This window comes from Lactuca virosa, chromosome 1, assembly GCF_052849685.1.
Source record: "Lactuca virosa cultivar CGN04683 chromosome 1, Lactuca_virosa_CGN04683_v6, whole genome shotgun sequence".
Lineage (NCBI taxonomy): Eukaryota > Viridiplantae > Streptophyta > Magnoliopsida > Asterales > Asteraceae > Lactuca > Lactuca virosa.
Window position 1 is genome coordinate 112,083,347 of NC_136426.1, and position 10,087 is coordinate 112,093,433.

The following is a 10,087-nucleotide window of genomic DNA, read 5'->3' on the forward strand; positions in this document are numbered from 1 at the left end:
AAGGTACAAGAAAACAAAACATATCTAGCCAGAGATATCCCCCCATTGAAGTTTTGTCATGATTCCGACAATGGTGTCGGTGGGTTTGACTGTAGGGACGCAGCGACGGAAGTGCTGACTTGTGGGTCGTGAATTGAGGTGCCGTGCCCACTTGTACATTTACTTTTCGTGCATTGGGTGTTGTACACACAAAGAATAATTCAACCTCCAAATGTGTGTGTCAGTGTGTGTGTCACATGGTATATGTAGGAGCCTGAGTTTGTGTGTTTGAGTATATATAAATACACATAGTGGTGGTGGATTGCGGTGGCAGATGGCGGAGTTCACACATTTGGTGGTGGTTAAGTTCAAGGAAGAGGTGGTGGTGGAGGATATTATCAAAGGATTGGAGGAGCTTGTTTCTCAAGTTGATATTGTTAAATCCTTTGTTTGGTAAGTCTACTAATATACAACTTTTAATGCATTAAATACAATTAAGAAACCCTTTCTTTTCTTCTTACGACTTACTTGATATAGATATAGATATGTTTCTTTTTAAGTGAATACATGAATCGTGTCTTAATGGATTAAGTGGATCAAATGACCCTTTATGTATTCACACATCCATAGCCTTAATGAGTTAAACTCTTAGAAACTAGCTTTTCAACTACTTTTACAAAACGTTATTTTCTTGTATATGAATCATATCTTAATGGATTAAGTGGATCAAATGACCCTTTATGCATTCACATATTCATAGCCTTAATGACTTAAACTCTTAGAAACTAGCTCTTTCAACTACTTTTACAAAACGTTATATTTTTATACATAAATCATGTCTTAATGGATTAAGTGGATCAAATGACCCTTTATGCATTCACACATCCATAACCTTAATGACTTAAAGTCTTAGAAACTAGTTTTTCAACTACTTTTACAAAACATCATTTTCTTATATATGAATCATGTCTTAATGGATTAAGTGGATCAAATGACCCTTTATGCATTCACATATCCATAGCCTTAATGACTTAACTCTTAGAAACTAGTTTTTTCAACTACTTTTATAAAACGTTATATTTTTATACGTGAATCATGTCAATCATGTCTTAATGGATTAAGTGGATCAAATGACCCTTTATGCATTCACACATCCATAGCCTTAATGACTTAAACTCTTAGAAACTAGCTTTTCAACTACTTTTACAAAATGTCATTTTTTTTTATCAGTTAATTTTTTAGTTAGAAACTAGTTTTCCAAATAAACCTAACAAACCTTATTATACTTAATGTAACAGGGGAAAGGATATTGAAAGTATGGAGATGTTAAGGCAAGGATTCACACATGCTTTCATGATGACTTTTGGCTCCAAAGATGATTTCACTGCTTTCCAAACTCACCCAAATCACATGCAATTCTCGGCCACATTTTCAGCAGCAATCGAAAAAATTGTGCTTCTTGATTTCCCGGTTGTTGCTTTCAAGACCCCACAGTAGCCGGTGTGCATGGTATTTGACAATTTGAAACGATTTAGAGGTTTTCTAAATCGGAAGAATTAAGAAATTTTATTATGTGAAGTCTATGTGTTCTAGTTTAATGTGTGTTTTCTTTTTTGAGATTTGATTATTGTATGAGGAACTCTTGTGGATTCTTGAATGAACCAAGATGGACCGGTTCGGAATAATTACAATTTCAATGCACAAGATATATTGGTGTATTCCATGTATTTAATTAGAATAATATGTGTATTATGGTTGTAATTATCTTGCTTAAAATTGGCTGCTAGATTAGTGTTTTTACTGGAGTAACATTTCCAAGCCCACTTCAAATTTTTCACCATTCCATTTCTTTGGACCAATTAGATATAAATCAAGATTATAATATTAACTATAAAATAATATTATTCATTTATATTAAAATATAATATTGTTTATCTTTTTGGAAAGAGAACTTTCATAAGGTGAGTTTACCATAACAGAACTTTTGATTTTAACTTTCATTTTAAATTTATATATTTTTAGTTATTTTAATTTATTAGTTATAATTGAAATATAATAATTAATGTTTGTAATATTATACTATATACTTAAATGATATTAATTAATAATAAATATAAAGTTTAATTTTTATGTCTCAAATTCATATATACTCAATACCATGTTTTAAAAATTTAAAACATGACAAGGTATTTTTATTAAATTTTATAACTAAGATATATCTAACAATATAAAACATTCTAATAAATATGTAATTCCCCTACACATACTGGATCACGCAAGTTGATGCTTACAATCAAGAAATATTTCAATAGGTTTCTTGTTAGTGATATCCGACTATTCGATTTTCCATCATCAATTCAAATTCAATGATTCTCTGATATCCTTAGCAAATTGTTTTAGTTTCTTGATCGATCCTTTTGTTCATATTCCTTCGGTCATTCATGATCGATTATGTTTTGATAGTTGTGTTTGATCTTAAAAATTAGTGGGATTCAATGGGTTGGTATTTTTTTTTGTTTTGGAACGGCAGAAATATACATAAAAACAAAAACACTAGCAAGAAGCTAGAAAATTACAAAGAAGCTACATTGGGATTATAATGGGTTGGTATTTGTTGAGGTCGATGTTTTGTTTGTTCAGGAAAGTTTGAATATTCAAAATTAATCCGATAAAGATGAAGTCTGATGCTTTTAGATGCTCTGCTGATTAATCAATGATTGGTCCAGTAAAATTCAAATTGAATAATCACAGTTCTGATGTGCTAAAATGGTTGGTCAATGCTCTGCTTCAAAGTCAAAAATCGGTGTTTTGTAAATGGTTTTGTGACTTTTAATGAATTGTTTGTTCCCTCAAGTTCCTTTGATACTACTATTTAAAATTAGCAAGTTTTGGTTTAAATGATCATCAAACTTAACTTTTTTTTGGTTTTATGCAGGCATAAAATGAGTTTTTGGGTCTAAATGGTCATTTTCGTATGGTGTACCAGTTATTAGAGGTTGAAACGTACTAGAAGAGCAGGTCATAACCTACCTTATACCCCCATCATAAATCGAAAAAATAACTTTAGGGACTGAATCAACCAACTTTAGAAACATTTTAGGACATTCGTGTCATTTCCCCTTTTGATAGTAATATTATTTTAATGTATAAGTAAATCAGATTCATATCCTTAAAGGTTATTAAAATTTTCCCGAACTATAAATATGTAGGAGGAGTTGTTGATCATTGATTTTAAGGTTCTCATGTTGAGGATGTTGACGACTAATGAGGAAATGTATATTGGAGCGATTGAGTCCATGATCACGAGACACAATAGTAAATGAGCATGCTCATTCAATTCTAGAGAATGTATCACTATTTGTGTATTTTATGAATTTTCCTATTTATTTGAATGGGCGCTGATTTTGCCACATTCAGTTTTTATTCATCCACTGAAAATAACTATGTATTGACATTTATACCCTTCTATTTAATTAATAAATATTGAAGGGATAGATCCCAGATTCCCAGGTTTATCTTGAAGCTTGTTTTTCATCTTCAAAATTGTTTCTGACATTAATTTCACATTCTCTAAGTATACGACACTTTCTCATCAAAGTGTTCCAGAAAACTTGCCCAATTTCATTTTCATAAGCTAAATGTTAATTATTAGAATTGTGATTTTTGAAGATTTTTGTTGTATTCACTGGATAAACACTTTCTGAACAATTGGATGAATTACTTAACAAAAGATGATCCGAAAATTAATGAACAAGTGTGGAATCAACGTCTTTCGTTGGTTCAGATAAACCCAAATCGTTGTGACGGGGAAGATGTAGACTCAGTCGAACTCGACTAAGAACCTAGGCTAATGGTGTTTTCCGGCGAATTCCTTCACCGGTGGAGGAGAAGAAACCCGCGACCACAGATGAAACTAAGTCACGGTGTCTCCACTTACCAACGATGTTTTCCAGCGAATTCCTTCACCGGTGGAGGAGAATAAAGCTATCGTCGCTGTTGAAACTAAGCCCACTGTGGGGTCTTTACATCTTAATTCTTGCCTATGGTATTTTACGATGAATTCCTTCACCTTGCTGCCCTTTCCGGCGCCACCAAAGCAATAACTCATATTTTGTGTATTTTGTTTAGACGAGATCCTCGTTGATGGTGCTCATGGGGATGTCAACCAAATTGGGGCTAATTTGACAAATGTAATCTTCTGAATTTAATAGTATTTATTTGTAATTAGGGGCATAAGTGTCTTTATAATTTATTTTCAGTGGTTGCATAAAAGTACTCCGTGGAAGAATCAGGCCCCTATTTGAATACCTATGATATATGGGATCTCGGTGAAAAATATGGTATCATTGCACCATGATTATCTAAAATGGAAAGATATTTTGAATGGATAAGCTCTTAAAGGTTCTTTGAAACATGTGGATTGGCAATTTTAGATTGTTGGCATTTAGAAAAAGATTTGAAAGAAACATCAAAGACACAAACGAAAAGTGATAACCGTGACGCATCGGAACGAGTTAATGTGGTGACAATAACATTTTTTTTTTTATGCCCTTTCACTCTCATGTCGTATTGGACGATATGGACGTTTCATGACAACAACATCTTTGGACGATTAAAAAAAAACCACTATTTTCGATTTTACAGTGGCTTCATTTTCATTAGAACAATATTTTCTTCGCATTTACAAACATTATCGAGCCTAGAATTCTTCATCGTCTTGCGTAGGTCTAGTAATGGGGATCGACCACCGTCCAAGATGAGCGGTGTAGTTTATGCACCGGGCAACGCCTCTTCCGGCGGTGCCGTCGGGGAAATCGATGACGCTAATGCTACCGGCGTCCAGATGAAACGATCCCATCCACTCGTTCGTTAGGTTTAAGCAATGACCTAATAACCCGATGTTAAAAATCGGATGTCCAACTGCTACGACGACGTTTTCTGCTTCAGATTCCTTACATAACTCATCCAACACCGATTTCCACGCTATCCCTGATTTCTCCCATATTTCCCTCAATAATCCCTCTTCAATTTCATTCACCCACCCCGATTCTAGACTTGATGCCTTAATCGATTCCTATTAAAAAAACAAAAAAAGAAAAATCAAAAAATGTTTTTTAATAGAAAGAAATAAACTATTCCTTGCAATTTACTTGCCTTTTTTGAACGATTAAGAATGTCTTGAATGTCAAGTTCTTTCATCTGCTTTGTTTCAACATATCTTGGCACACAATCAGCACCTAGACAATCAGCAGCTTCTTGAACCTTCAATCACGTGAATTTTCCCATTCAGACTTATCTATATAGAAAAAGATGCAAATGCCCCTATAAAGACTTACACGAGCGATTGCATTAGCGGTTTCGGTTGGCGCGATTCTAGGGCTGCTTACTATTGATTTCACCTTCAAATCAAGAAGCAATTCTGCTGTTTTTTGTGACTACCATTTATATATAAAACAACATATTAATCAAACCATAATTACCATAATACCCTTTTGCATATTATCAAATTACAAGAAAACCTGTATAGTTCCAAGCATGTCCATAGGCATGTCACTGTTATCAGATTCAGAATCACTACCCTGTTAAAAAAATCTCAAGGAAACCAAATTAGGAGATTTAGAAAACAAACTAAAAATATTTTCACAGATTGATTTATTTATTAATATTACCTCAGGGATTCCATGGCAGACAAGTACAATTCGGTTACTAGCTTTCCTTCCTGCAGAGCTTCCGGAAGCAATGGGGGAGCTTGGAGTTTGATTTAATCTGTTAAGACAAATATATGGAGATCCACCTTCAGGATGTGGGACAAAATCCAGCACACTTACACCACAGTTGCTTTGAAGTAAAATTCTGAAGTACTCTGTTCCTAAGCCTGAAGATTATTACATAAACAGGAATTTCTATAAACTTATGTGTAGAGTTATAGAAATTGAAATACACGAAAGAGGAAGAACATAAGAACATGTACCCATTGCTGTAGCAACAAGAGCTTGATTAACAGCATTATGAGCAACCACAAGAACAGACCTGCTGTCATGGATTAAAATTTTGTTCCAGCAGTTTGAAGCACGATCCCATAATTCTCTTACGGGATAATGACCATCTATGTTGAAATTTGGAGCGTCTTTTTGCCATTGAGCAAAAGCTTCACCATATTTTGATATGCCTTCGTGCTTTAGGAGACCCTAGAGTACAGAAAAGAATTCTATGATACTCGTGTAATCTTCAAAGAAAGATGCTCGTGAGAAGTGAAACTAACTTGAAATGAGTATAGGTCAATCTCCCTCAAGTCTGAATCAGTGAGGATTTCCTCTTGGCGAGAACCCCATATGACTTCAGCAGTTCTTTTTGATCTTCTCAAGGGACTGCAAGTTTGAAATGTTCATTTCATAAATCTGAATCGACTGTTTGTGAAATCATAAACTGAATTCATACTGATAATTAAGTCTAGGGTTTACACTAATTACTGTAATAATCAGAATGTAATTCTAATTTTGTAACCACACGAGTATCGTTTTATAATTCCAAGCCCTAATTTCATTAAGATATCATGCGAAACCAAATCAAAGAGCATAAAAACCTGGAGAAGCATATATCAAATGAGTCATCGATAAGCATTTGGCGGGAAGTCTCGGCTTGAGCCTCTCCTTTCTGAGTAAGAATCGAGAAATCGGAGCTCCCTTGGATCCTACCTTCTGCATTCCATGTGCTTTGTCCGTGCCTCACCAAAACCACTCGCTTTGCGACCTTAACCGGAGGGAAGGAGACTGAACCGCTAAGCGTGGAACTCAATTTCCGGTCATCTTCCGCCTCCGATGATGATGAAGTGTCGAGTTCTTTAATGCTTGAAGAGGATGATCGAACTATGAAGGGACTAATTACGATCGGTTTGAAGGTGTGGAAGAGTAGCCTATGGCTCCTACAGTGGAGGAGGAGTTGGTCGCCGCCGACTAGAGGAAATCCGGCGAAGAGCATCGTTTTTGGCGGTTAAAAACAGTAATAAGAATTGTATGGTTACCGTTGCTTCTATCGGAGCAATATCAGAGAATACCTATCAATTTTTGTGTTTTTGACTTTTTTCACACGCCTATCAGATTTTAAGAAAATCAATATTTAAGAAAAGATAATTTAAATCGAATGCAAATATTATAAATTCATAAGATAGTTATTAAATTTTATCTCACCACGAACTACCTAATTGACTAGATCCGAACAAAAAAAATGATCTCTTCAAAACTATATATGATCCACACAAATTAGCAAATTTAAAGAAAAAAAAATAGTGAAATATCGGTTTTTCATTTTTATAAAACCGTTTTTTTAGCTTGTAGAAAACAACAATAATAACAATGATTTTCTTTAACTCATAAGATTTTATAGTTGTTTAGTCATTAGAAGCCCAAAATTATTATTTTACCTTCTAGACATAAGTAGTTGATTCATAATCTCTTGCTAACAGACAAGTGGGGTAAATACTAGCATATCAGTGGGTGTATTTAACTATTTAACCCAAAATATCCCCAATAATACAGATTACAAAGCAATTTAAATTTAAAACCAACATATCCCCAATAATATTAAAGATTACAAATCAGTTTAAACAAATTGACTTATCAATCAATGTCTAATAAAAAAACCAAAACCAATCATAGTTCAGAAAGACATTTACCATTAATAAATTCAACAACCCGTGCAACTACATCACGAATTTCCACAACAGTTGCTTGCAAATTCTCTTTAAATTCTTCATGAATCGACTTTTCACCATCAACAAAATTTGATACACCTTTTATAAATATTGCAGGGACTTTCATGAGACTAGACACGTAAGCCAATGCTGCTCCCTGAATTTATTTAGATTTTATTTCAAGATAACATATGTTCAACTCAAGATAAAACATTAGGTGTTAAAAAAACGTGACAAATATAATAAAACAAAAAATGGTCGGAATGAATTAATGAAATGATGTACCTCCATATCTACAATTGTTGCATCATTGGCCAAGATACATTTTTCATCTTGTGGAGACATGTCTAAAGAATCTCCCGTAGATAATTTACAAACCTGTGAGATATTTATATTTTTTAAGATATTAAATGTGTTTAGAAAACAAAATAAAGATTATTTGACCTTATTTTTCACAGAATTTGGTAGATTGTTACTTTTAGATTAAGCTCTTTCACAAGATTTGGTGTGGGGAAACTCTTTCGTAAGCCAATTCCATATCTATCAGGACCCTGTGATTACAAAAAAAAAAAAAAAAAAAAAAAAAAAAAGATGGACATGAAACTTTAAAAACATTATTACATTAATCAACATGTTTAATAAACAATCAAAACTTACTGGAATGGGAATCCGTCTATCATGAAATGCAAGATCTGATACTAGGTACACATCAAATATGCATGCTCCTTTCACCTGATAAGAAAAAAAGATGAGAAACAAATTTGTAGATGTAATAAACAATCTAAATTACAAAATATAAAAAAACATAGGTACAAAAATTATACTTTAAAGCCACCAGCAGTGCCAGCATTTATCAAAAGATCAGGCTTCAGTGCTTGAATAGAAGCATAAGTCACAAGAGATGCAGGAACTGTGCCTACACTATTGATCCCTGAGAAGGAGGAAGGTATACAAAGGGTATTTTAGTAATTCCATACTCATACAAAGGGTATTTTTGTTGAACTAAACACACACCAAAGTCGGGGTCTTTCCCTGGAAAAATGACATTTAGATTAAGATCCTTGTAGCAACCATGATATCTGATCCAAGGGACACTTAATGGAAACCTGAAATAGTTTCACACCAATTATTTATCAAGTGTAACTTAGATTCATAATCTAGAGTCCATTGATCATCAGAAATGGTTACTACTCAATCGTTAAAGAGTTCCCATGGTTTGATTAACTGAAATAGGAATGAAGAACAAATAAGGAACGCTACAGTCGATTAAAATCAATTTGTAAGTTCTAAAATTCAAAAATGATAAATTAACTGGATGCTATCATCAGGGGAAACAATCTAAAGCTTTCAATTAATCACTGCAAAATGAACTTCAAAATGTCTCTAATTTTGGAACTGAGTAGTTAAACACAAATTTCAGAAAAGTGAAAAAGGTCATAAAACCTTTCAAACAGTTAGCAAATGGGAGTTCAAACTTCAAACTAGGAAGTAGATGGTGAGCGTCAAAGCAACATACATTTATTGATTTGAGAAGAAATCGGACACAGAGAGTAATAGAGAAACTCACAAAGTACCATCATCCCGTGAAAGTTTGAAGTGTTCGACAACCGGAAGCGCTTCTGAATCCATGGCTGCCGTTCATATCCATTCAGTCGATGTTATAATAACATAAAGGACAGGCATGGAGGTAGAGAGAAACTAGGGATTACCAGCGAAAATGAGAATCGTTGTAATCGGGCGTTTGTCATCTCCAAGAGGAAGTGTAGCCATGGCAGCCTCAGTTTTTTCCTATTCAAGTTTATGGCTTTTTCCTTCTCGGTCTATGGATTTGAGGTAGACGGATCCTCGACTGTTTATACCGCCGAACGCCGTATACAGCGTTTTTTGATCTTAAATAAAGTCAACTTCCATCGTTTTTTTTAAGGCCAATGGATTTATAGACTAATAAACTTGTTTATATATTTATACCAGGTTATAACCCGTGAAAACCGTGTATATTTAAAATTTTTATATAGATAAAAAAATAATAAATGTCAAAAAAAAAAAAAAATTGTCGATTGTAAATAATTATAAATTAATTTGTTAAGGAAAATAAACATAATAATATTATTAGGATACAATTTTGTATTTTCAAAATTTGAATTGAATTTGATTTGTTATAAAAAAAAATCATAAAAATCATAGAAAAATGTCACGTGTCAAAAAGACATTCTAAAAATTAGCATGTGTCATTTTTAGGTTTCATTTATTAGAAGAGGTAGATCGTTCAATAAATATTATTTTGACTGACAATCACATATCTTATTGGTTTCTACTCTAGCACCTATCAAATTTCTAAATTAAAATCGATTCCAAAAACACATAAACACAGATATAAGATGAAACACAATGAATTAATTCCAAAAAGAAAAAGAAAAA

The 10,087-nt window shown here is 33.3% G+C and overlaps 3 protein-coding genes across 5 annotated transcripts; 1 reads left to right on the forward strand and 2 right to left on the reverse strand.

Moving 5' to 3' along the window:
• Positions 1-248: 248 nt before the first annotated feature.
• On the forward strand, positions 249-1,697 carry LOC145156749 (Stress responsive A/B Barrel Domain-containing protein). Its single transcript, XM_079076007.1, has 2 exons — positions 249-432; positions 1,278-1,697. Exons 1-2 carry the CDS (start codon positions 314-316, stop codon positions 1,474-1,476), a joined length of 318 nt encoding a protein of 105 aa, XP_078932133.1. The 5' UTR covers positions 249-313; the 3' UTR covers positions 1,477-1,697.
• Positions 1,698-4,591: 2,894 nt separating this feature from the next.
• On the reverse strand, positions 4,592-6,957 carry LOC145156760 (phosphoglycerate/bisphosphoglycerate mutase family protein). The gene is made up of 8 exons (XM_079076015.1): positions 6,563-6,957; positions 6,242-6,347; positions 5,951-6,167; positions 5,649-5,854; positions 5,499-5,558; positions 5,316-5,414; positions 5,134-5,241; positions 4,592-5,053 (listed from the first exon to the last, which is right to left on the reverse strand). Exons 1-8 carry the CDS (start codon positions 6,955-6,957, stop codon positions 4,679-4,681), a joined length of 1,566 nt encoding a protein of 521 aa, XP_078932141.1. The 3' UTR covers positions 4,592-4,678.
• A 1-nt stretch (position 6,958) lies between these two features.
• LOC145156770 (5'-methylthioadenosine/S-adenosylhomocysteine nucleosidase-like) lies at positions 6,959-9,583 on the reverse strand. 3 transcript variants are annotated; one of them, XM_079076031.1, is made up of 9 exons: positions 9,379-9,583; positions 9,237-9,300; positions 8,684-8,775; positions 8,494-8,600; positions 8,327-8,401; positions 8,146-8,220; positions 7,955-8,047; positions 7,652-7,826; positions 6,959-7,069 (listed from the first exon to the last, which is right to left on the reverse strand). In XM_079076031.1, the coding sequence occupies exons 1-9, from the start codon at positions 9,437-9,439 to the stop codon at positions 7,062-7,064; spliced, it is 750 nt and encodes a 249-aa protein (XP_078932157.1). In that variant the 5' UTR covers positions 9,440-9,583; the 3' UTR covers positions 6,959-7,061. The 3 variants fall into 3 exon arrangements, with proteins under 3 accessions (XP_078932157.1, XP_078932149.1, XP_078932163.1); XM_079076023.1 differs by lacking the exon at positions 6,959-7,069 and having other exon boundaries at positions 7,527-7,826; XM_079076037.1 differs by lacking the exons at positions 6,959-7,069; positions 8,684-8,775 and having other exon boundaries at positions 7,527-7,826.
• Positions 9,584-10,087: the final 504 nt, after the last annotated feature.

Excerpts from the sequence above, each read along its gene's own strand:
- LOC145156749 (XM_079076007.1), top strand. The coding sequence starts at position 314 with ATGGCGGAGTTCACACATTTGGTGGTGGTTAAGTTCAAGGAAGAGGTG. Across the intron at positions 433-1,277 it reads ATTGTTAAATCCTTTGTTTG|GGGAAAGGATATTGAAAGTA; the intron begins GTAAGTCTACTA and ends TTAATGTAACAG.
- LOC145156760 (XM_079076015.1), bottom strand. The coding sequence starts at position 6,957 with ATGCTCTTCGCCGGATTTCCTCTAGTCGGCGGCGACCAACTCCTCCTC. Across the intron at positions 5,242-5,315 it reads CCGCTAATGCAATCGCTCGT|GTTCAAGAAGCTGCTGATTG; the intron begins GTAAGTCTTTAT and ends ACGTGATTGAAG. Across the intron at positions 5,054-5,133 it reads TTCTTAATCGTTCAAAAAAG|GAATCGATTAAGGCATCAAG; the intron begins GCAAGTAAATTG and ends TTTTTTTAATAG.
- LOC145156770 (XM_079076023.1), bottom strand. The coding sequence starts at position 9,439 with ATGGCTACACTTCCTCTTGGAGATGACAAACGCCCGATTACAACGATT. Across the intron at positions 8,776-9,236 it reads TCACGGGATGATGGTACTTT|GTTTCCATTAAGTGTCCCTT; the intron begins GTGAGTTTCTCT and ends AAACTATTTCAG. Across the intron at positions 7,827-7,954 it reads CAACAATTGTAGATATGGAG|GGAGCAGCATTGGCTTACGT; the intron begins GTACATCATTTC and ends AAATAAATTCAG.